We start from the raw sequence: 25,301 nt of genomic DNA on the forward strand, positions 1-25,301 counted from the left end.
TACAGTTCAAAACATTATTAAAATTAATGAGTAATATAATAGGAAAAAACACTTAATAATACTCTTGTACTAATTGACCTCTATCTCCTCTTATCCTCTTCCGTTTTCTTCCTTGAAATCAGGTAAAGTATTTGTCAGCTGACAAGTTATAAGAGCATAGGACTGGAAGTGACTATCTCTTGATTAACACCTGCCTTGCATTGTAAAAAGAGGTGTTTTGTGGAGCTCTTTCAAAACATCAACTTGAAATGCCACTGTGCTTTATTACACATATCATACATCACAGGCAGTGAGCAGAAGAGATGAGAAAACTACTAATGGTGTGAGTACCTGTAATTAATAAAGGAAATTTATTTAATCAAACACTGGGCTACAAGGTAGCCTAAAAAGTCCAGTGGTTCCTTCCAATCTTACCTGGGGAGGAAAAAGAAATATTCCTCCTGTCACCAAACCTTTCAACATGTGATACCAAAGAGATGAATAAGATCAATACCCCCAGGAATCAACAAGGTACAGTTCTACACCAGGTTTCTAGCTATTACCAATCTCCACCGATAAGGAGGTACATGAAAAAAAAGTTGCAGAAGAAATAATTTATACAACTGTTATTAGATCAGTTGAAGATGAATTGCTGAGAATCATAGAAAATGTTGCATTTCTTGAACTAAGTAGAATCTACAAACCTTGTAACTGGTCAGACGAGGATGTCTACCATCAAACTTGTATGCACAAGCCTAGACTTGTGTCTCTGGTCAGTGGAAAGAAATAGGAATCCCATTATTCCCAGCTTCAAGATGCTTATAACAGATCAGATAAACTATGTTTTGATAGTTGTCATTTTTCTCCCTTGATTAAAAAAGGAAGTCTAAGGAAAGTAGGCTAAATATCGACCGTTAAAGTTAGAAGAGGGAAATCTCTGTCTAAGTAAGCAGGCTGTACCTTTGCCTTGCGCCAGGGTACTGGAACATATTAATAAAACAAAAAAACACAATAACAGAGAAAATTCAGAAAACTGGAAAAAACAAACAGAAATATTAATTGAAATAAACGATTCTACATTCTAATTTTCTCTGAGATGTATTTACATCATAACAACTTCAGTCATCACCATCTTCTCTCTTCCAGAGTCCTTTCTGTGAGTCACACCCTGTAATCCAAATAAACAAGAGTGGTTTTAGGGCATAATTATGTACAAATTAGTTTTGAAAGAAGTAATGTCTGAAACTTTCCTCATCAGTTTAGTAAAGTTACCTAAGTTATAAACAAGCTCTGGCTGCATCTGTTTTTCTGTAAAAATGCAAATAAGGATAGAGGCTGGAGACATCCTTTATTAGAATTATTTACCAAAGCTGAGCAGTTACATGTGTGACCCTGGAATCTTAAGAGGCTGACAGCCTAAACACCAAACAGGTTTGAAACAGTCTTTATTGTGGGATGGAATGAAAGAACATTTACAGCAGTGGAAAAGTGACACAAAACCCAACAGGCTAAAGTGCAAGAAGGAATATAGTATGTGCAGTTTTGGGAAAAAAACACTGAATTTTATGTAAATGTGCTCTTTCTTTTCAAGACTGCCCAAGAATTAGTTCACTTTTTAATACCAAACACTGCTTTCTGCCTTTGAAGAGCTGCAGCCTGTGAAGGCGGTTAAAGAATCATAGAATAGTTAGGGTTGGAAAGGACCTTAAGGTCATCCAGTTCCAACCCCCCTGCCATGGGCAGGGACACCTCACACTAAACCCTGTCACCCAAGGCTCTTTCCAACCTGGCCAGGGATGGAGCATTCACAACTTCCTTGGGCAACCTATTCCAGTGCCTCACCACCCTAACAGTAAGGAATTTCTTCCTTATATCCAGTCTAAACTTCCCCTGTTTAAGTTTGAACCCATTACCCCTTGTCCTGTCACTACAGTCCCTAATGAAGAGTCCCAGAGTCCCTCCCCAGCATCCCTATAGCCCCCCTTCAGATACTGGAAGGCTGCTGTGAGGTCTCCACGCAGCCTTCTCTTCTCCAGGCTGAACAGCTCCAACTTTCTCAGCCTAGAAAGGTTTGCACAGCTCTCTGCGACATGAGAAAAGAATGATGAGAAGGCTGGATGGCCACATGCTGTGAGGACATAGAACAAGTGCAGAGGACGGGGGAGGTATCCCTTGTCTGGATAGGACCTGCTTTTATAATAAATAATAGTTTTGACTCTGATGTTACAAAACATCTCACCTGTGAGCTGAATGGGAGAGGATTTAGCAGCTCTGGCTGTGTGGTGGGACAGGGGGAGTGGGTCCCACTGGTCAAATCTGGCAGAAAGGTTTTCATTCCACCCTGCTATATGTGTGCCAGCCACTGAGCTGCCATTTTAACAACTGAGGGTAAGTCAGAAACCTGGGCTTCAGGTTTGAATTAGAAGTGTTTAAGTGCACAGACAGGTATTTAGGACTTGCCCACTTCGTTTTGGAGGCGAAAAATGTTAAGAGTGTGAGGGTTAGCTGTGGCGTGCCAGGTATAAGGCTCTGAAAATTGGCCCCACACCAACTTACTTAATACTATATAGTCAGGTTATGGTCCTGTTTCCAGTTAAGGCCAAGGAAGTGGTGTCTCCTGCAAGAATCATAGAAGTGTAGAATCATAGAATTCCAGGTTGGAAGGGATCTCAAGGGGAAGAATGAGAACGACCTTTCCCTGTGCACGATACATAGACACTTTGCAGGACTCTTGTCTGTGTAAGGTGAGCACACCGCGGGCTCTGCCAACAAGTAGGATGACATCTTGTGATAAAGGGCATTTTTGTCTGAATCAACCAATGGGCCAAAGCAGATGACCAAGGACATATCGAGGAGGCTATTGAATAACACACTGAATATTTGTTTCCTCTTGGTCTCTGGGTTGGTGTTTTCACTGAGTTGGGTGGAAGACTCTTTAACAGAAGCACGTGTAGCTTGACAGCATGCTATCACTGTAGCCTGTATTTATGTTGTTCAGAGATAAAAATTAAACCTATTAAGGTCTGGTTTTGTACTTCACCTTGGTATCTCAGTATCTCTGATGTCAGTTTTCTAGAACAAGATATGCAAAGAAGCAATAACTTTTTCACACATTTTGTAGTAGATAATATTTATGGTCTTCTTTTCATTTGAACACAGGGTGCTGACATGTGCTGCTGTGCGATGAAACCATGTGATCGCAGTGACTGATTATGCAAAATGAAACTCCGGATCTCAGCTCTCTTGTTTCCAATATGTGTCATTAAGTGTTGATATTTTCACATTTCTGTGTAAATATTTCATATGATTTCAAAAGTTTAGCTTCAGGACACAGAACTAAAAATAACAGACAAGGCAAAATAATCAAGGTAATTTAGGCTAGTTGGGAGGAAGGAAGAACAAATGCAGTAGGATGGTAACCTTTTTTTTCTTTTTCTTTTCAATTGAAATAGTAATTGAAAGATCTGAGATGGCCTCTGAGCTTAAGTCAACTGTTCCCTGGGTATTTTAAGACTATTGAATTAATTTAGTTTGATGGCATAGGGTTGGGCATGGAATTCACCCCACAATTTCTGCAGCCCAAACTTCCTGTTGTGAAAAGAAAGCAAACTTTTATTACAGTGCTTCAAGAGATTGAGTACTCAGTATCATCCAGGCCAGTACTTCAAGGGATTGATTAAAATCAATATAAACTACAGTAAAGAATTTCAGTTATCTGTGTTAAGATCTGAAAGCAGTCTAAAATATGAATTCACAAATTCCAGCCATCTGTGCAGAACCTTTCTCCACACAAAAGCAAGATCTACCTGCATGGGCTCAATATCTGAGTTAGGAAAGAGAGAATCAGTTTGTGCAGGCTACTACTTAATAAGAGCACAGTAAGATGGTGTTGAAATATTTTGCTTGCTTAGGCTGCTTTCTAAGCTTTGCCCAAAGAGTACTTAGATTATGTTTGCTGCAATTACAGTACACCACTACTTATGACACAGTGGCAGCAGAGGACAATACTGTTTGGATATTTTGACAAGCTGATTTCTGTGGAAGCTCAGTTGTGGCATAAATTCAATGTAATAGTGCATTACATGAAACTGTTTAATGCAATTACACTTTCTCTGACTCAAACCAACCAATCAAATCAATGCAGGCTGAGAAGATAAGGCCTGTACTGCAGCCAGGAAAACTAAAGCCTGCTTGAAAGTTACAGAGCAAACCTGAATGAATATCAGGCAAATCTCTGTATATTTAGTAGGGTACAGGTTGAAAGGGAAAATGCATTTTTTTTTCCTTTTGATTCTTTGCAGTTTAGAGGTTTTCCATTGCTCACTTGCTAATCCAAAGTGCATATCTTTTAGCTGAACTCCTGTCTCCTATCTCCTGAACCTTATCTGATAAGAAGAGCCATTTTTATCTTTCAAAGATAAAAAGAACTTGAAGTTGTAAAGATGAGACTTGCTGGTAAAAGTGTATGGCACACCCTATTTGATTCATCAGGTAGTTAAACACAGAAGGAACATTAAACTTTGTGTTCTTATAGGAAATCTTGGGGCTGTTACATAAATAGTTTTGTTCTCTAACTTTTAAAGGTACATTTGCAGAAAGAAAAGCAGGAATATTGAAAACTGTTCCTTCTTTGTCAGTTTTTGATGTCAATAAGAAAGGCACTCTTTTTCTCCAAAGCCCGTTCCTACTAATTCTGACCCCCCTTTCCAGTTTTATTTCAGAACACTTCTTGGTTGGATTGCAGTACTGCAGTCTACATTTATGTTCATCCTTGTGCTATACCCACTTCTGTTTCTACATGCTCAGGCTCTTGCTGCGGTCAATAATCACTGTAATTGCAGTTTTTACCCACCCTTCTTCTGTTATCTCTCCACCTCATTTCTTTCCTTTCCTTATAGTATCCTATATGCATATTGTTACTCATGCATTTATATGTGTATTCCTGGAATAGTTAAAGCCTTTTTTTGACAGCTCTCTGCTACTGATCTAGCCAAGGTGCCTTCAGTAGGACAGAGGAGCTCTCCTATAAGAAGCCAGCCTTCACGTCTCCGGCTATGTCTAGACTTACCATCTGTTGCTGCAATGAGATATATGGCATTATCTACAAAAGACTGATAAAGGTCTGGCATGTACATTGGTGACTTTTTGGATACAGGGTTTACCTCCTACAGAGCAGTGCTGCCCGTGACAGGACTAGCATATGCCTAGGTAACATCTCAGCCTGAGGCAGAGGTACCTCTACATGGAGAGAAGGAATATTGCTTTGTTATATACATACTTCTAAAGGAAAGAGAACTAGGACCCGATTGATGCCCATACTGCTGGGGAACTGACCTCAGCTGTTACCGATGGCTATGGCAGAATGAAATAGCAGCATGGAAGAAGTAAAACCCTGTGCTCAGACTTGTTTCCTGGCCACCCTGTAATTTAACAGCATACTCTTGTGCGCATGGTAACATTCACCGACAAACTGCAGCATGTGAGAGGTGAAGTGTCAGAGCAGACACTGGTTGTTGCTGACACGCATCCCTCTGGGATGCTGTTGTGCTGATTACTTTTGGTCTGTGTGACCCTCTCCTTCAATACACCACTTGAGCTGTGCTCATGGTTGCCTTTCTTATGGCTTAAGAACTCCTGTGGGCAGCCCCAGGGGCAGGGCATGGTGTCTGCTCTGTCTCTTGGGCATCTTGCAGTCTTGAGGTACACCACTGATGTCAAAGTGTTCTTCTTAGGGGCTAAAACACATACCCCCATACTAAATTTTGTGATGAAAGTGAAAATTCACATATTTTGCTAGCCCCTTTCAGTTACTTTGATGGGGAGCCTGGAAGCAGTACTCTACTGTATGGTGCTCTGTGTGCATGCCCTAGTGTCTATAAACTAATCTCTGTGCTCTTGGATTATTTTTATTTCACCCTTCAACTGAAAAACAGGAATATAAGCACTTGTGTTACCTCCAGGAAAGTCATTATGCTGTTTGGAGGACAGGACTTCTGTTTTTGAGAACAACCAGTCCCTCAAAGATGTGACACAGTGAGCGCCAGTCAAAAGCAGAGCTACAAGGACACCTTGTCATACAGGCTGTGTACTAAGGGTGCTGAGATATGCTGAGCACAAGTTAACAGTCAGAATTAAGTGGTTGAGCTTTCTTTAGGGAATTGGGAAATGTGATTTAAATCTCCTTAGATAGAAGAGGGAATTGAACTCTGTCCTCCCAGCAGCAAGGGTGATTTGGCTAATGTACACTGAGAGGGAGAGGACAAGGGAGTAGAAAATGGGTCATCAACAACAGCTGCATATAAAAACCTACTTGAGTAGGTTTGCTCAGAACAGGACTGCTAGACTAAGCCATGAAGAGAAGCTGGTGGGGGAGCTCCTTGTATCTAGGGCCTGGCTTGGCTTTGGGGTAAACTTGTTTCTGACCTGAATGGTGTTACAAGGTATTTTCAGAGTCTGCATGAGTGTGTCCCTTAAACTGTCTGAAGAACTCCTGGGTGAAACTGTAAGGTGCCTCTGGAGTTCAGGCGTCTTTGCTCAATAGTTTAACATTAAGTACAAGAAACAGTTTTGCGCATTTGCAAAGGTGTTTATGTATCTGACTGAGTAGCCTTGCAGCACTAATCCCCCTCCTCCTACGCTGTCAAGATGTCCTTTCTTATCATGTAGAAAATGCAGGATTGACTCTGTATCACGATATACACTTGAGTCACAAGCTTTCGAAAAGCGTGCCTAAGGGCAACACACCACCTCCAAACCTGGTCCTGTAGTTCTCTGCAGTTAAACAAAAATAACTCATGCAATGCAATTAGCCTTCATAACACAGAAAAAAGTAGAAATTCTCCTTTGAAAACTTAATCCCAGGGATCGCTTTTATTCCATTTCATAGTCATTAGCTTATTAACAATTAAAATATATAATGTTCAAAGTAGAATATAAATGATATCAAGATCAACTTGGTAATGAAAACAAAAGGAACATTGCACCAAAGATATAGTATTCTTTTGGGATGAATATGCTCATTTTTTCTAGGAGTGGAGGCTCATTTCCACAGAAGTAGAAATTACTCTAACTGAAGAAAGATAAATAACTTTATCTATTTCGTTAAAGCTTAATCTATCATTAACAGCGTGAGTCAGAGCTACCATAGGTCTACAAGGAAACAATAGGGGAAAATACATGGTCTTTACCCTGAATTCTCTGGTGTCACTAAAGCCATCCAGTTTCAAGTGTTTGAAGAAAAAAATGGGTTTAGGCAGGTACTGTTGCATCTTATACCAGTAAATAGGCCAAGGGGAGGGCACTGGCTTGAGGACTGTCTCATGACTGTTTACACCCTGCCACAGCTTCAGCTCTTGTGACCTGACAGTCTTGAGCAGTGCCAGGCTAGGGCTGATGGTGGGGGCTGTTTTCAGAAGGGAGACTGAAATGTGTCCTTCCTGCTTGTGGGGAAAGAGATCTGAGCTTTGTGCACATGAGATGAACAATACCACTTGGCTCTGGGGTTAGAGACTGCCCCCTGTTAAATTTTATTAGCAAAGGTATAGCCTAAACTTGCATCTCTGCTGCCATGTGTAGCTTGGACTTGTGCCTGAGACAAGTCTATTCTCCTGTCCTCACAAGTCTGAGTGGTGGCTTGTGGTCTGGCTCTAGTCTGGAGGGAATCAAGTGGGAAAACTAAGCACAGAGAGTGGGACTAACTCATCCTCTTGCTCTGCCCTCATGGGTAGTAGGAGCACAACTGCTACAGTGCAGCAGTTGGCTGAAAAACGGGTAAAACAGTGCTCTGTGTTCACCACTGCCTGACCTCAGCTTCCTCTCCCAGCCATCCTTGACTCCTCACCACTCAAATCATGCATTTGAAGCTCCTACGCCTTTAGTAGCATCACAATGTTTCTAGGTAGGTGCCTGCAAAGACCTCAAGGAGGATTTGCTGTCTCGAGAGTGAATGAATTGCAGTGACTAATTTGATCCTATTCCAGTGATGTTCCAAATACCATAAGTGATTCTGGTGATGTAAAGAGCCCCCAGCTGGTTTATGTTTTCTGACTGTGGGAAGTTTTTATTTTATGTACCAAATTGTTTCTGTGGAAAAATTCTGAAAAACACAACAGAATGGGTGAAGTGACACAGAATAGAAAGAAAATAATCAATGTGATGACCAGTACCCTCTGAGGACAGCTAACTGTGTCTTCATAAAATAATTTTCTCCCATCCCCCCTCTCACTACATTGTTCATTTCAGTGTTCTGTCCTTCCACTCAGATGTTATTTCCCTTTCAATAGGCAAAATAATTGAAAGTAGCTTGTGTTTTTCCTTGGGTTTAATGAGTAGTGGAAATGACTGCACAAAGAGGCAAAGAACCTCAGTTAGCTTGGCAGTGATAGAAGCAGGTCAAGGAAAGGGTGTAAGAGACATAGGCACATATTTCTGCAGCTTCCAGCAAATAACTATTGAAGGACTTTCTGAGCCAAAGCTTGTACCTTGAGCATCATATTAAATTGCCAGCAATTAATTAGTCCATAGAATAGTCTTTTTTCCACCTCTTCTTTTAACCCACCTTATAGATATTTTGCATTAATTAAATATTTTTATTTATTTTTTATTTTTTTGTAACTATTTTTTTAATCATCATTGGATAGCTTAAACCGTTTACATGTTGTCATCTGTGTAAACTGCATATTTTCTTCTGATTCCTCAGTAGGGGTACTTTTATAGAAAATTGGTCCATATCAGCTATGGGTTATTTTTTGAATTCAGGGTATATTTTTAAAGAAAATGCCTTGCATGGAAAGAATTTGTGTTCTACGTACAGCAGATTTACTACTGACATTAGAAACACTTCACCAGAACAACCTGTAACCCTGACATTTTCATTAATCCCTTGCAATTAATTCCACTTGTGGGGAATTAATTTTACCACCAAATTATTTAAACAGGGCCTCACCATCTCAACACGACCTCCTTACATCTATTTTGAATTCAGATGGGGGAAAGTGGCTTTTAAAAACTATGATGAAATCTCCCAAATGAGTAATGCATAAAGGCAGTGCAGAAGAAGGAGACAGGAGGTCCGTAGTCATATTTAAAAGAATGCATCAGATTACTGTAATGATATCTGGTCAGTATATCTAATCAGTATATCTGAAGCAATTAAGCTGCATCTATAAAATATGAAGCAATGTTAAATTTGTGTGAGGTGGGAACGCTGGGTTTGTAATTGCTAATACTTCTCATGGTCAGGAACAATTGCAGTGAATGAGAAACTGTGAGCTTTGTGTGCTCTAAGGAAAACCAACTAGCTTCTCTTTGTCTGGAACAAAAATCATTCCTTTTCATAACAATATCTAAACTGTGTAGTAACCAGGGGATATACCACTTAAAGACCTGATCAACTCCCTGTTGCAGTAAATAAGAGTTTTCTTCAGCGCTGAGATTTCTTTCCTTTTCTGTTTTTTTTTGTTTTTGTTTTTTTTTAAGTAAATGCAGTGATTGCAAAAGATTTATCAACTGATGTGTTATTAGAAAGTCAAAAGTCCAGCCCTTATGGCTGAATCCCTAAATAATTAAAGTCCAAAAGATGAAAATCTTCATTTCAGGTTGTTATTTTTAAAGTCTCATCTTTTCTTAAAACCTTATCTGAGGGAGGAGGCTGATTTATGGTCTTTCAAGTCTTACTGGCAATTGATTGATTCATTAAGTCCATTATGAGCAAGCAGAGATATCATTAATACGTTTTTATGTGTTCTTTGTTTACATAGACATTGTTTGGAATGTCCTCACTAAATATTGTTCTAAGCCCTTTCAAAGTCCCATATAATTCTGGGTAGAGATGCAGGGCCGGGAGAAATTTGTTAAGGAGGCATACTTTTTGTTAGTTCAAAGAGGCAGCTGGAAGGGCTGCTTTTCTGTTATTTAATTTATTTTTCTAAATTCTGAGATATTTTACAATATACTGCAAAGGTCTTCCTATGGACTTGCAAGTATCTCATGCAGAGTGCCAGCTGACTGCAGAGTAATTTGTATAAATCAGGGCAAATCCCGCAAATAAGGATGACTTGCACAGAAGTTGCAGGGAGGATTAGGCTGCCTAAAAAATGGTCTGGTGCCATTTTAGATGCTGTAGGGCTATGGTAGGTATAGCCAGGACCTACAGAATACCTGTGACTTCCTAGACTGGTAGTGGAAAACCAGGCAGGGCACCCCAGGCCATATCATATCACATGAGATGCCTAAGTTCAGGCAACCAAATTTCAGACTGAATTGCGCATAATCTCTTTGTCTCCTTTCAGAATTCCTCCCACCCTAAACCAGGTGTTTGAGGGGTCTGATGTCTTGCTCTCCAGAGGCATCTGTCTTTTCCTACTGACAGTGCTGACTGCCTGTTTTTAGGTAAGGATGAAGGTCGATGCTGAAAACTTATTTGTAGATCACTAAATTTAATGGAAATTAAATGGAGAAAGTAGTATAATTCCACAGCAGATATCTATTCATGAAAACATATTAGTATTCCTTCAAGGTTTTCAATTATCCATCTTCTGCAATTCCAGTTTGAAGACTGACAAATACTCTGGCAAGTAACAGTTATTTTTACATTTGATATTTTAAGTTAATTTAGTGCTCAGTTTAACTGCGATGTTAGTGCTTCTGGAGCAGAATGCATATTCTTTAGGAAACAGAAGCAGAGATTTATTTTTACTTTCCTTCGGACATGGGTAGGAAAATCCAGCCAGGTTTGCTGGGTTGTTATTTCCTCGTGGTACTATTATGCTATATTTGCTTTCATTCTGGACATGAGCAAGCAATACAATTAATATGCGGAAAGAAGGAGCATTCTTGTTAGATACCAAACAGCGGAGGCCTGTGCTTTGGGAGATAGGGAATACTGATTATTGTTTTAGATTTGCATCAAGCATGCAGTATGTTAATTGGTTGGAGCACAAAACAGTAAGTTCACTTTTCCTTTCTGAGGCTGACAAAAATAATACTGATTGGCAGAGATTACAATAGTGGTTTTTGAGCATCATAACCTGATTAGTTTGAAACAAGTAACTCATTAAACATAAAGTGGAAATGAATTTGCTTGTTAATTCTATTCAAATTGCACTCTTTTCTAACCAACACAGCACACTATATGACAGAACCAGTTCTTCTATGTGTCTTTTGGCCGGCTGAGAAGTTAGTTATATTTTCATAAGAGATTAGAATCATAATGCAGAACTTTTTTTGTTTGGTTTTCTTCATCTAAGTTATAAAAACCTATCATCCTGGTCAAAGGAAACATACTGGGTGTTCAGAGACTTTATGCAGAAAAATAAATTAAGACAAAAAGAGGTATCTATTTTTTATTTTTTTTTCTCTCTGAGAGTAAAAAAGTGAAATATTTGGTGTAAATGAATCCACATAAATCTACTTTATAGAGACAGAAAATTCCGGAGGGCAACTCATCCTGTAACAGGAGTCTGAGACAGTGAACATGATTAACTCCATGGGGGTACATCTTTTTCTCTTTGCTGACTGAGGAACGTGTCTTTATACCCGGATTTATAGCTACAGACTTAGGTTTGGCAAGTATGATTGTCGCATCAGTGCAGCCCTTACCCTACAGAACCTGGGGAAAGTTAGGAGTTAACGGCTGTCGTTTAAAATTTTAGGGTATGTCTATCCTCAGACATCAGCTCATTTTGCCTGCAATGGCTTGAGAATCGGGAGTGCAGCAGAATTAAGACTCAGGAACTACCCAGGCTCTCTGGACATGAATTATTGTCCAAAAGTAAACTAGATACATTAACCTAGAACCAGCTAAGGAATCTGTATAATTTCGTAGGTTGCATGGTGAATCCATGTTTACCAGTTTGTGTAAGAGTTAATTACATTTGATATCTGTTCACCGGAACATGATGCTTTTAAATTGCATATCCTGCAATGTCCCAACCACAGACTGTTTCAATGGATGGATGATTACTTAAACAGCAGTGGTGACTAGGTGATACTGCCTTTTTTTCAGAAGATATTCATTCTAGAGGACATGACAGGAGATGACATTGAGCAGGTTAAACAAGCTGACCTTGGCAAGTTGGGGATTTTTGTTTGATAATTGCAAGACAACTGCAACTGCAAGGCTGGAGGCTACCAGCCTCCCTCAGCTGAGAAGCCCATATGTCAGGATTGGTATGGCTAACAGCTAAAGAAGTAGAACATCTTTTTGGAGGCCCCTGAGGAGAGGACACAGGTTCTTCAGAAGTCCCTTATGCTGCAGTGAGATAACCCACTCACTCCAGCTTCACCAGTGATGGATGGACATTGAGCTGGAGATTTAACAGCTGGAGATTTAACAGCTGCCATGTCAACATAAGTCTGTGTTTGGCAACATCAAGCTGTGTTTTTCTGTTTTAGGTTTGATGTGCTCTGGACATATGTTGGTTAAGACCTTTAAGATGGCTTTGCTTCACATAAAGCTTGGGACATACGACCCTTGTTAGATGTAATTGTAATGGCTGTAGCAGCTGCAGCCTCAGTCCCTCACCTGGAGTTCTAAGTGCACATATTCATTGAAAAATGTGTACCAAATATGGCATCAGACAGACATCCCATGTTCCTTTTAGTCTTCATCAGGTTGCTGAGAGAGGTGGTAGGTGCCCCATCTCTGGAAACATTCAAGGCCAGGGTGGAAGAGGCCCTGAGCAACCTGGTGTAGTTAAAAATGTCAGTTGTAGGGGTGTTGGACTAGGTGACCTTTAAAGGTCCATTCTGACACAAACCATACTACGATTCAATGATTGATTATTAAACATATTCATTTTACACAAAATCTGAGGTGTTTTTGTTACATCTCAAAGCCATAAACTTTGTCTGCATGTTAGGTTTCAGTCTCAATTCTTTCCACCTTAAATTACTCCAGTGGGCAAAATTATAAATAGCTTCTGACTTTATTCAGTTCAGTGTTTATACAGTTGCTTTAAATACACACACAGAGTATGAGCAAGACAAACTATTATTCTTCAATACATTTTCAAAATGCTTTAAAAATATGCATGGAAGCATTGAAGTTTAGCATGGGGAAAGAGTAGCAGCATGGTGTGTAAGAAAGGCATGACCCGAACTAACTTTTGCTGCCCGTTTTCTTTGATGGATGCAGGATAAAGACAATAGCTTTTTTACTACAGATGTTAGCAACTTATCCTTTTCTCCATGAGTGTGCTGTTGCACATTTATGATTATTCCATAACAGACTTCACTATATTTTCCTGTTTAATCTTCGTTCTATAAAATACAGCATGCCTCATTATGTGCTACCTCCCACCAAGTGTTAAACTTTTCCTTGGAGGTTATGACCACTCTCAACTCCCCCAAAAGTGAAGCAGCTTCAAGCCTCCCAGAACTCAGGAACATTTTGAGACTCTTTCCCCCACATATGGTAGGTAGTAATAATTTATGCTTTGTTTAATACTGGGCACATTTCTGCAGCAGTAGAAAGCTACATGTAGGGAACTTAAATTCCACCATTTCAGTTCTGTTTGTAAAAAACCTGCCACATTAATTCACAACACCTCAGAAGGTCCACCTGAATATGACAAAGAAGTGTATAGTTTCCATGTGTTGATAGTTGGCTCATTCTTGAAGTTTTTGGTCAGCCAACCTCTCACCCATTCATCTGAAGTTCTCTGGATGTTTTCTTTACATAAAACGTACAGGACTAATGTTACTGAGTGTATCCATAAAAAAATTACCGCCACAAAAAGTTTAGTTTTTGTACTGTTTTGTACTTTTCCCCTAGAATTATAACTCATTTTCTCCACAGGCTTAAGACAGCTTTCCATATGTACTCTTGAATTTTCAAAGACAAATAATGTATGTGTACATCCAATTATTTCTGTCTGTGGTTCATATAGTTAAAATCTTAAAATTATCAACTACACCAGTGTCTACATGTTGCAGACACCTGGTAATTCAAATTTATTGAGTTCATGGAATAACAAGAATATATAACTAACTCTCTACAAACATTATTGTCTTCTGTTAACAGTTGTGAAACCCCTGGGCAAATCAGGGACAATTTTGTTCTGCTTTCAAATGCCTCCCTTTCAGTGCAGAAGTTGATAATTTCTTACACTTCCAAAATCTCAGCCTGCTTGTCTGTATGCAGCTGTCACACTAAAATTGCTCTAGGCTTATGCCCTCAGCTTTCTCTCTGTTCATGTTTCCAGCACCTAGAAGACTGAAGATTCAAAGCTGTTACTTTCTATTACTTTAGGGGAGAAAAATAGTTCTAAGGTACCTTGCACTTGTTAAAATCATAGCTTTAGTGCAAATTAATGCTTCAACCAATTAGTACAGTGTAATGACTTTAGTCTGCCCAGGCTGACCTACATGAAACTTTATTTCATTATTAGCTTGTTCCAATTTCATGGTTGATTCATGTCCAGTGAAAGTACTCCAGCCTTATCAGATCTTCCACATCAAATCCTGTTGCTGCTTAGGGCACTTTTAAAAGTGTTCTCTTTGTTGTGTGAGCTAACACTAGCAGACGGATTTGCAGGATCATGGCTGGTGTTGGTAATGCAAATATCTGCTTGTTTTTTTAGCAATAGCCCACCTTTATTCTGCCTTTCTTTAAATAAGCCATAAAAAAACCATTAAATATCTTTTTTAGGGAATAGGTTCAAAGCCAGATTCAACAATCGTGGCAGAAACCATGTTAAAAATCAAAGTAGAAATCTTTCATAACTTAATAATTTTAAAATCTTACTGTACAATATCAACAGAACTTCTTTTTGTTAAATATTTCCATAAAGCAGTGGCATGTGAAAAAATAGTTTTAAGTAAACCATGTATCTTTTAGCTGGTGAGAATAGAGATAATTGTCTATTTGTCTTCATTTGGTACAAATCCTCCATTTACGTTAGCATGTGATGATGTTGATTTTGAAGCCTCTTTTTGCTCTGTTTTCTCGATATCTGTCTTTGTTTTGACCCGATGTCTTCTGTAAATACGGTAGCCTGGAGATTGGTATATATTTCATATTAAATAAAGAAATTACAAAAAATTGCCTGAAAGGACACTATAGTAACGTGTACACATGCAACATTTTGCTTCCTTACATTGCTAAAGCAAACAGTTTCTTTAAAGCTATGTTTAACTGTTTTATGTCAACAGCACTCATTGGTGGAAAAGTACTTTTAGAAAATAACAAGGAAAACATTTTAAACCCGTGTTTGGTGTTTGACCGCTTTGTGCTCCTGTTGTGTGCAGTGACTTTTTAAAACATTACCTGTCTCACTTGGGAAGTCCTTGGGTTCTTGGCTGGGTCTATGGGACTGACTTTTACTTCCATGTGAGTTCTGTTTGACAGGACCTGGGACAAAGTTTGTCTGTCCCCACACCATTGCCTGACAGAGAGGTTGGAGTTGGGGCTGCACACCACAGGCTGTGTCATTGGGACAGTGCTCTGGTGTTGGGTAAGATGGCTGGTTTGGGAGTGGGAGCTCAATAATCAACAGCTTGTTTCAGGTGTGAGCAACAGGGACAAGGTCCCAACCTTTGGTAGGTTAGTTGTAGTAGCACAAGTGCAACACATGGGAGGTGTATGTGGGAGGAAAAAGGGACCTTTACCTCTAAGGGAAGATATTTTCTCACATTAGTTGTGAAACTAATGCCTATTACCTCAGCGTCTGGTAGGAGGGGAGTTTGTGGGTATGGCCCTGCTGAGCAGCTGAGCACCCAGGCACCCTGGAACAGCGGAAGAAGATGTGTTTGGTCTTCCTTTGCTAAAGATAGTAACAATTCTGTGCTCAGTGCAGTCTCATGTGCCTAGTTGTAGGTGGTGGAGATGCCCTCCCTTGTGCTGTAAAAAAAGGGTCTTCCAAATTTTGAACTGAGCCTTGTATATTCCTACTTATGTACTGGCAACACCACAGTGGTAGTGCTTAATAATCATTATGTACTTAACTATTTTCCATTTGATTATTTTTATCCCTTCTTGTTTTCTCCATATTCATGAAAAATGGGACTGATAATAATCATAATTACAACTCTGTCATAGAAAATAGATATACTTTACCTCCTAAAATTAGTAGTGCAAGCAACAGCTGGAAAATGCTGTAGATGAGTGGGAAAGTAAACATCAGTTCAAGTTGTGCAGGAGTGAATGAGAGCTGTACTATAGTTGAACATAGCTGAGTGTTTTGCATGCCTGTTTCCAGAGACACTGTACGACATCTAAAGAGAATAATACAAAGACAGTTGTGAAATAGCAGCCTTACGCTTTGCAATAATCTAGATAAGCAAGAAACATACAGTAATGGATAACTAGGAAAATTGTATCTTTCAGCTCATGTAGTCAGCAAAACACTCCTCAAGTCATACGGCTCTTACCACCAGAACACAACAATTTATGCCAGTTCAGCAATTGTAAGGGACCGTGATCCACCTTCAAGCCACGTGTGTGGAACTACCTCCCTCTCTTTTAATGATGTTCTAGACTCCAAGCTGCTGCATCTTCATGAGAAATTTTACTGCATTCCCAACCCACTTATAAATCAAGTCTGTTTCATTAATCTGAAGTGGAGTACATGGGCACAGCAGGGGAAGACGTATGAACATTTGGAGGAAATGGTATAGTCAGAACCTGTGTATAAAAATGCGCACAAGTAAAGTTTTATCCTAGAAACAGGTTTGGGGAATGAGTGACCCTGAGCATAGCTAATGTTTAGGGAAGATTCTCAGCATTTATTAATCATTACAGAAAAACTTTTTTTCACAGTTGAAAAAGGCTACAGGTCTTTTTCGTGGAGAATTCCATACCTGTTCCAAGACAGACCAGCTAAGCGGGCCAGAAAGAATCCCAGACAATAGCCAGCTGCTGGAAATATGGTTCCAATGATCCATAATTTGGGTGAGATGATCCAGGAGCCTCTATAGAGTATTCCCCCAGCCACAGCAATGAGCACAATGAGGATTGCTCCCACAATGGAACCGACCTGTCAGGGAAAAGAGGAAGGACTGTGTGAGTAAGAGACTCTAACAAAATCCAGTGGCATCAAACATGGTGTCAAACATGCCTGTGAGTGTCTCCGAGTGACTGAAACTTCTTATTGAACATAAAACCCTGAAGTTTACAGCAACATAATTCACAGTAGGTAGACAGATTAGATAGCTGCTGTTTTTCCCAGAGAGGAGATGTACGATGTGCTTCAATGTGTTACTACGGATAAAGATCAAGGCACAGCTATAATAGATATCTATAGCAAATACCTGTAAAACTAGTCTCTTGAAGCCTTGGTTATAATTGTACTTAGAACTAGAGATTAAAATTAATTTCATAGGTGTGATGTGAGCAAGGAATGGTGCACACATTAGAAAAATTTCTCCAGAGTTGTTGGGAAGCTGGCAACCTCATATCTGGTAGAATGCACTTTTCCTCCCCGCTTCTTCGGCAGTTGCACTCTAGGGCTTATTATAACGTATGCTAACTATATCCTAGACTGTTAGTGATAGCAAATTATTTTCCAGGTGGAGGGGTAAATATTTAACATGGCTGAAAATTTGTGTTTGAAAACTGCGGGTTTGTATAGCATTTCTACATAGATGTAGTCACTGAGTTGATTTTATTTCCTGTGGCTGAATATGCTGAGATCTTCACCACTGATTGATTGCCAAAAATGTGGTAACTAAGCCTCTTCTCAATATCCAAGAGAAATGTCTGCCCTTATGGCATATGTTGCCAGGGATCTTACTGGCAGACTTCTGGGGCTAAGCTTAGGGTAATCCATTTCTCAGCTAAATATGTATTTCCATTAAACTGGCTTTATCAACCTTTGGCTGAAGCCCCTTTAAGAGCACTGAGCAAACAAGTACTTTTGTTTGACTGAGCTATTAACCACATGCACTTAGGAAGAAGAAACATGGTCTGGCCTGACAAGCTCTTTTTTTTTCACCTGGCACACTGTCCTTGTGCTCTTATCTCCATTTCTCACTATACAGACCTTAATCTGACAGCTATAGCTCAATTGCACTTGATGCTTCATTGTCCTGCATAAAGCAAATTGTCAATGGACCCTGCTGTAGGTTGCTCACCCACTTGGTAAGAAAGAGGACAAAACAGTGTTTTGCTGAGAGAGCAAGTAGAGTTTCTTTTCATGTGAGTTTAAGTCCATGATTTTCCCTTAACTGATTAAACAGGAACAGTACAGTTTTGAAACCAGCACTCAATAGTATCCAAGTTCATAAGTACTGTGAGTGTATTTAAAAATAGAACAGAAAAAACTAAGAGTCTGAGAAAATTAATTGATTTAAAAGAATCTTGTGTTCTGTGTTTCCTGAACTGACAGAAGAGACACGATAACAAAACATAGGTAGAATAATAAGTTGTCAGCGTAGTTTTCTTCAAGAAAATTTAGAAAATATACGTGTTAAGTAAGAATGGTAAACAAATACCAAGGGTACTCAGAATATGGCAGTCACTTTCAGCCTAAACCTACTGATAAGAATGATTAATTTGCTGTTAACACTAAAATTAGCTGTAAACACTAAACAGCTATTTTAATAAAAATATTCAATAAAAATAACAGTAAATAATTTATATAATAATATAAAATATAATATTTTTACATAATCTGATATTATTCTATAATTACATCTAATTTATTATCATTATTATTATTTTTGAGGACAATTGTTTTTAAAAAAAATCATTTTTTGATGCATCTGAAACTATCTTGCAGATACTTGAATTTTCTGAACAGTTTTCTTAGATTTTTAGCAGTCAGAATATTTTGAAAATTTTTTTAAATGAAAATTGACTTCACACTCAGAATTGCCCGCATAAATCAATGAGCTGTTTTAAAAATAGAAAGTTGTAGGTTTCTTTAACCCAGAATATTTTTATTTTTTATTACCTTGCAGAGTAAAAACTGTTTCTAGTTGACCTGAATGATTTTCCTTCAATTTCAGTTCACATTATGAACTGAACTCAATTATTATCACAGTTGTAGCCAAAGATAAAAGTAGGCTCTTTGGATAATCATGGTTTCTAAATAATGTATGCAACTCATGCATATTTGTGCAGGGAAAAGCAGCACATTTCTGAACCATCTCATTTGTTTCCTGCTGAAAACTTCCCTACTCTTATAAAGTCAGACATTAATGTTATGAATAGCAATGTACTGCTGCTGATTCCATAATTTGTCCATAAATCTAATGCTTCAGCCTTATATATATCTTACCTTAAGTATGATTTTTGCTTTTCTAGGCCATTTGTGGTTAACATATATTCCAAATGAAATAGGAACTACAAGAGCTACCAGTGAAATTCCTTTAAAAAAAGAAGAGAGAAGTTAAGACCAAGTATCGTGCAGAAGTTCATGTCAGGAAGACTGACACCATGCAGCATGTCTGGGGGTGCAGAGCAAGCCTTCAAAGGATGTTTCTGGTATGTGCACCCCAGAGCATGCATCCATGCTCTACCCACACCTGCCTATTTGCTTTTCTATGGAGTCTGTTACCTTTGGCAGCCTGTTGCCGTAATTGCCATTCTGCTGATCTACATGCTCATTCACCTGCATCAGAAAGGCAGACAGAAATTTGAGTGTGCTAATCATCACTATCCTGTGATATGAGTACCTATATTGAATGTTCATTTTGTCTGCAGGTGTTTTGCTACTGTACCATATCAACAAATGGTTTAGAGCTTCTTTTGTCTTGTCCTCCCCCCTCCAGTATTTATTTTGAAAGCACGAGCAATGTATGTGATATTTTTTTCTCCCCCAGAACAATAGGAAATGAAATTGAAGAATATAAAAGTGATTCTGCTGGTTTTTAAGATTAGCACAACATGGAACTACACTTGATAAGCACTAGGGCCACAGCTCTGCAAAGCACTGGAGCATGTATTTCCAAACTCTGACAATTTTTTCTTTGTAGCTGGATGAGATTTTCGACAGGATGTCAAATGAAGCCACTTCTGGTGGTGTAGATTGCAGCTTTTCAAAGAGACTCAGCAGTTTTAATCACTTGCTTAATTATCCACATGTGCTTAAGTACTTTGCCAGATTATGGCCTCAGCACTTGCACTTTGCAGTATTGTGATTTAAAGCTGTTACAAACACTTTCATCCAGGGGAAGTAGCTATTCACGTACAAATGATTCTATATTCTTAACCCAGTCCCTTGCAGGTCTCCAAACCATTTGGAAAGAAAAACATGCACAATCTTGTGATAAATATCTGTATAATATTTATAATGACTTCAAGTCTTTGTTCTGCAGAGCGGTGGATGACGTGGAGTGATTGAGGTACCTAATTCCCATGGAAGCTATTAAAAAGTAGGAGGATAAATATTTTTCAAAATCTGGGGTAATTTCTTCATAACTCCTCATAATGATGGCATAAAGGAGAAGGGGAAGTGCTGCTTCACTGGACTCACCAATGCTGTTGTAGGGGAGTACAATTGCGTTTGCATCAGTCCACATCTTGGTGTAAATAAAGAGGCAAAGTGGCATCATTCCCATTGCAAGTAGCGTGGAGCAAGTTGTCATGCTGATGCTGCAAAGAAATTGGGTAGATAGACAGTTTATCTCATGCTAGTCTATAGTCTTCCTAATTTTCTTATTATGACTTCACAGCTTATGAAATGTTGGGCAGGAAATGCTGCTGACTACAGTCTATTTATCATGTATTTGAGGTTAGAAAAAGGCTAACTGGAAGGAATGGCTTCTGCTGAAAACAGAGGAACATAAAATATCAACATGTTCTGCAGCCACAGGACAATAACTTGCAGTGTAAATGAGGCAGTCAGACAGGCATCCATCAGGAAGGTCTGTTAGCCAGTCTGTCTGCATGCTGCCTGTCCAACTAGCTTCTGAGAGGGTGGCAAGCTGGACAGGATCAGATCAGCATTGAATGGAGTTTTCCATTATACCAGGATTTCTGGAGTGTTAAAATTTCACTCCAAAGTCAACGACATAAAAAATAAAAGAAAATAAAAAAATACTGTCTAGGTTGTGTGCTGCAATAAAATTCCCTTTTCTGGCTTGTTTTGCTCTAGGCCAAAGAGTAGGTGACAAGAGCTACCTAGTGAAGCCTAGCGTAAGTATTGCTGCTTCCTTTGTGCAAAAACATTTCTGTTTTAAAATATAAAATCTTGAAACCGTCAGGCCTGAAACACCTTGTACTGACAGATGCATTCTGAGACAGGAATGAAGAGGGAGGAAAAGGGAAGATAGCTAAAATAATGTGGAAATTCTCAGAATCTGAGCAGAATATATAAAATTACGTCTACAAATCACACTCCTCTGACATAAAAACAATGAGAGAGGGCTCTGGTTGAGGGACTTTGGGAACTTCCTTTTGAGTCTCACTTCTGATTTTTCTTTTATGTTGCTGGTCCTCAGAAAAGGGTCTACTGACCCTGTCCACAAACTGGGCAGGTGCAGAGAAATCTAGAAGGATTAAGATAGAAACAACAGGAATATCGGCATTCATTTTTGACCCTTTAACTCTCTGCTTCACAGTCATTGCATAGAACTTTGTAGGAGCCTCAGGCTAGAAAGTTTGTACACACAGAGAAAAAAAAGAAATGTTGGCTACAATTAAGATAAAATAGATAAAGGAGCTTATTATTTCCTACCTCCAGATTTCCTACATTTTCATATTGTCCTTGTATATACATCCTGTTCCAGTCTGCACATTGTCTGACTCTAGTCCCTGTTCTCACAGAAGCTCCCAGGGGATTGGATAAAATGGATAAAAGAGATTATTTTTCCTACCTCCACATTTCCTACATCTTCGTACCGTCCCTGTACCCTGCTCCAAAGTTTGCACATTCCCTAACCCCAGTCTCTGTTCTCACAGACACTCCTAGGGTTGCTGTGGAGGAGATGGTGTTTCAGAATCAGTTGTTTTTGTGAAATATCAAGAGATGTCAAAACCAGATTTCCCTATGTGAAGCTGGGTCTGAGTTACTGAAAAAACATATAAAAATTCATCCTTCATCTCCCTGTGATTATATGAGCAGTAGAAAACAAATTCCTGCTCTGACTTGTGGTCTGTTTGCTTTGGGAAGTTTTGAAGCAGGACTGTAGACAATTCTCATGGATTGCTACTTATAAACATAAAATATCATCAGCTAAAACCAAAACCTTGTCTGCTCTGACAGGCAGGCTTTCTATCATAATGTGCTGGCTCTAGAAACCAGCCAAGCTGCTTAAATTATTATTCTTTTATCAAGAACTGAAGACACTTGCATTGCTGTTTCTGCTGTAGGTCACATATTCTCTGGTCCCTGAGTTATTGTCTCAGAGGTACTGACCAAAAGCCTTTGATTTCTTAAGGTAAATGTCTTTACCTGAAGAACAAGCTTTTATAGGTATTTTCAATTTACTCCACCCTCCACCCAGCATCCTGGGATATAAACCCTACTCATATTTATGTTTATCATTGGTTCTCACTTTTACCATTGGTTTCAGTAGTGTGACTTTGAACACACAGAGCTGGGAAAGCATAGTTTAGCTCAGTACGTTCTTCTAAGGAAAGACTAGGACAGGATTTCAGACTTGTGCTGGATACCTTTCCATCTGTGGTTTCTTAGACCTGTATTTATTGAAATTAGGTGTCTTACACCTCCCTAATATCATAGGTCTTTTCTCCACAGTAAGGAAGCTGGTGATTAGCAGAGCTGACCTCATGCATAGTTCGAAGGCTGGTATTACATTAACACCTGCATATGACAGAAAAGCTCACTATTTTCAAAGGATGGAAAAAATGTCTTATTAAAGCCACAAATATTAACATTCTTAGTCTATTTGCCCTAGCTCCACATCTTTCTTACTTCTATTATTTTTTCCATTTCTAGTTCAGACTGGAATATGATAAATTGGAGGAATGCTACAATTTATGTTTCTCTGTGGGAAACAGAAATGATCCTGTTTAGTTTTGGTTTTTTTTTTTGTTTTTTTTTTTTTTTTACAAAAAAGTAATCAGGATATAAATATCAAAAGACGGCTCATTTTTAAAGGCTGTTAGAGTTAATGAACCCCTCGTGGAATTTGTATCAAGAGTAGGGTTCACTTCTCCTGTGTATTTGATGTCCTAGGCCATGCCAGGTGCCTTACATATCTGTTTCTGAGTTCAGAGCACCCTGTCATTGAGACCACCACACTTTGTCACAAAGGTTTTTTTTCATTGCCCCCATATGCAGGGCTGCCTTAGACAGTGCCTTCTAGCTTGTAAAACTTGCCTTCAGTTTGAGGACTTTGCAGAAAGTGCCAGGAGCAAATAGAATGACTGCAAGTGATTTTCATTTGTATTAGTTCCCAAAGAGATAATCCATGCCTGTCTATTCGTCTTTTCCCACAAAAGGAGGGAAAATATCTGTCCACAGGTGGTCTTACTCAAGAAACATTACTTCAAGAACTATTGCACAGCCACTATTTAGTACAGAGGATTCAGATCCTAAAATCCTTTGTTACACATATTTCTTTCTTTTTTATGCCTAAGATGTTGGGAGAAACAAAAAAAATCACAAAACTAGTTCTAACTTGGACAAAGATTTCATAACCCTTGGTATCTTAGTGGTCTTCATAAATGCTATTTTCTACAGGATCTGAAGATTTACAATAAATGCATTTTCTAATGTACACAATTCTGTTGCGGTATTTTCTTCATGAATTCTCACTGAACCAAGGATATTTGCTATTCTGTATATATTTACTACTATTACAGTAACTAAACATCTTTACAAGAAAAAAGGTTCTCTGTGCATGGGCCAGGAAACTAAGAAAAAAAAGCAGAGAGTCTTTCTCAATATAAAGTAGAGTAAAAAGCCAGATGAACTAATTAGGGAATGGCTGGTCTTACCTGAGGTCCATGTCTCCATCCACCCAGTAGGCGATGATATTGGAGGCTGTGCCTCCTGGACAGCATCCCATGATCAGCACCACAACAGCTTGAATAGGAAGCACGTTAAAGGCCAGGGACAGCAAGAAGCCTGTGAGAGGCATAATCCCAAACTGGCAAAGGAAACCCACAAAAATACCCCAGGGTCTTTTTATGTGGCCCCAGAATTTCTTAAGTTCCACATTGCAACCCATGGAGAACATCACCAAAGCCAGCATGATCGTTAGAACAGTACTTAAAACTACACTCAAAGTTTCATTAAAATTATCTTCCGGTAATACACAAGATGTGCCATTGCAAATAGTAGCATTTGCTGGACAAGCCGTGGAGTTCTCTGCCAAAGGCCTGATGTTAAATTGCTGGGAAAGAAGATATGCCTGCATTTTGAAATACAGAACCGCTCAGTACATCCGAGGCAAACTTTCAAGCCTGTGTAAATCGTTGTTTGTCAGTGACTGCTTTTAAATGATCCAGGAAGCAATAAAGTGCAATAAATACTTGAACACTCTTACTATTCTTGCAGGGTTTGGCACAGTGCTGATTCATATAGTTATAAAAGTTGCACTTGCTTTGTACAATGACAATTAATCATTTATTCATATGATAATGAGGAATCCCACATCAAGAGAATAGCTATGTTAATCTTTAAGGGTGCAAAGGAGGCTTGTGGTGTAGTTGAGCACATGAAATGAGAATCACAGGAGGAAGATAAAGTTTACACTTCATTCTTTGAATTTCTTGCATGCCTCCAGGAGAGTCACTCATGCATGCACTGTCAGTGGCATTACAGGGGTCTGTGGGTGAGAGACCAAGATGCAGGAAACCACAAGTAGAGGTCCTGAGCTAGGATTTGAAGCTGCAACCCTTGTTAAGTGATGCAGCATTCACTGTGGCACACAGGCTTGTTTAGTTGTGGTGGGATTCTCATTTGGTTGTATTTCTAGAAGTTACTACTGGTGCACAGTGATAACTCTACCACAGGACTGTGTGCATGTTTGTGTTACTTTTGGCTCCTAAATGTAACTGTTAGGTAATCTTTCTGATTCCTTCTCGGCTTTCATGTAATCCTGAAGATGGTGAAGATCCCTGGGTCCAACCTTTCCCATGAAGCAGTCTGCTAAAGTGCTGCTTGCACACGGCTTTGACGCATGGAGAACCTCTGGTGTCGTATCTCCACCTCCCTCCAGCCTGGGCAGGGGGTGACCACCTGATGGCAGCTCTTCCCTGCTCATGTCTTACATTGCTTCTGACCACATCCACCTCCACACTGATAAACTGTGGAAGAGAGGAGGGTGGATGGAAGGGTGGGGAGCTGCCCAAGTAAGAACATAGTCTGTGCTTATTCGGGCAGGGTGGAGATTTACAGTCATCCTGGCACTTCTGCAGGTGCAGATGGTGCAGCTGGTGCAGTTATGCTCTGCTCCAGCTTGGGCTG

The 25,301-nt window shown here is 39.3% G+C and overlaps 1 protein-coding gene across 1 annotated transcript; it reads right to left on the minus strand.

The window, feature by feature from the left end:
• Positions 1-12,886: 12,886 nt before the first annotated feature.
• SLC10A2 (solute carrier family 10 member 2) lies at positions 12,887-24,383 on the minus strand. Its single transcript, XM_062624711.1, has 6 exons — positions 23,828-24,383; positions 20,397-20,515; positions 19,200-19,288; positions 16,780-16,955; positions 16,037-16,194; positions 12,887-14,975 (listed from the first exon to the last, which is right to left on the minus strand). Exons 1-6 carry the CDS (start codon positions 24,247-24,249, stop codon positions 14,842-14,844), a joined length of 1,098 nt encoding a protein of 365 aa, XP_062480695.1. The 5' UTR covers positions 24,250-24,383; the 3' UTR covers positions 12,887-14,841.
• Positions 24,384-25,301: the final 918 nt, after the last annotated feature.

Source organism: Pezoporus occidentalis, unplaced genomic scaffold (genome assembly GCF_034315485.1).
Source record: "Pezoporus occidentalis ecotype Australia unplaced genomic scaffold, CSIRO_AGI_Poc_V1 ctg27, whole genome shotgun sequence".
In the NCBI taxonomy this organism is placed as follows: Eukaryota; Metazoa; Chordata; class Aves; order Psittaciformes; family Psittacidae; genus Pezoporus; species Pezoporus occidentalis.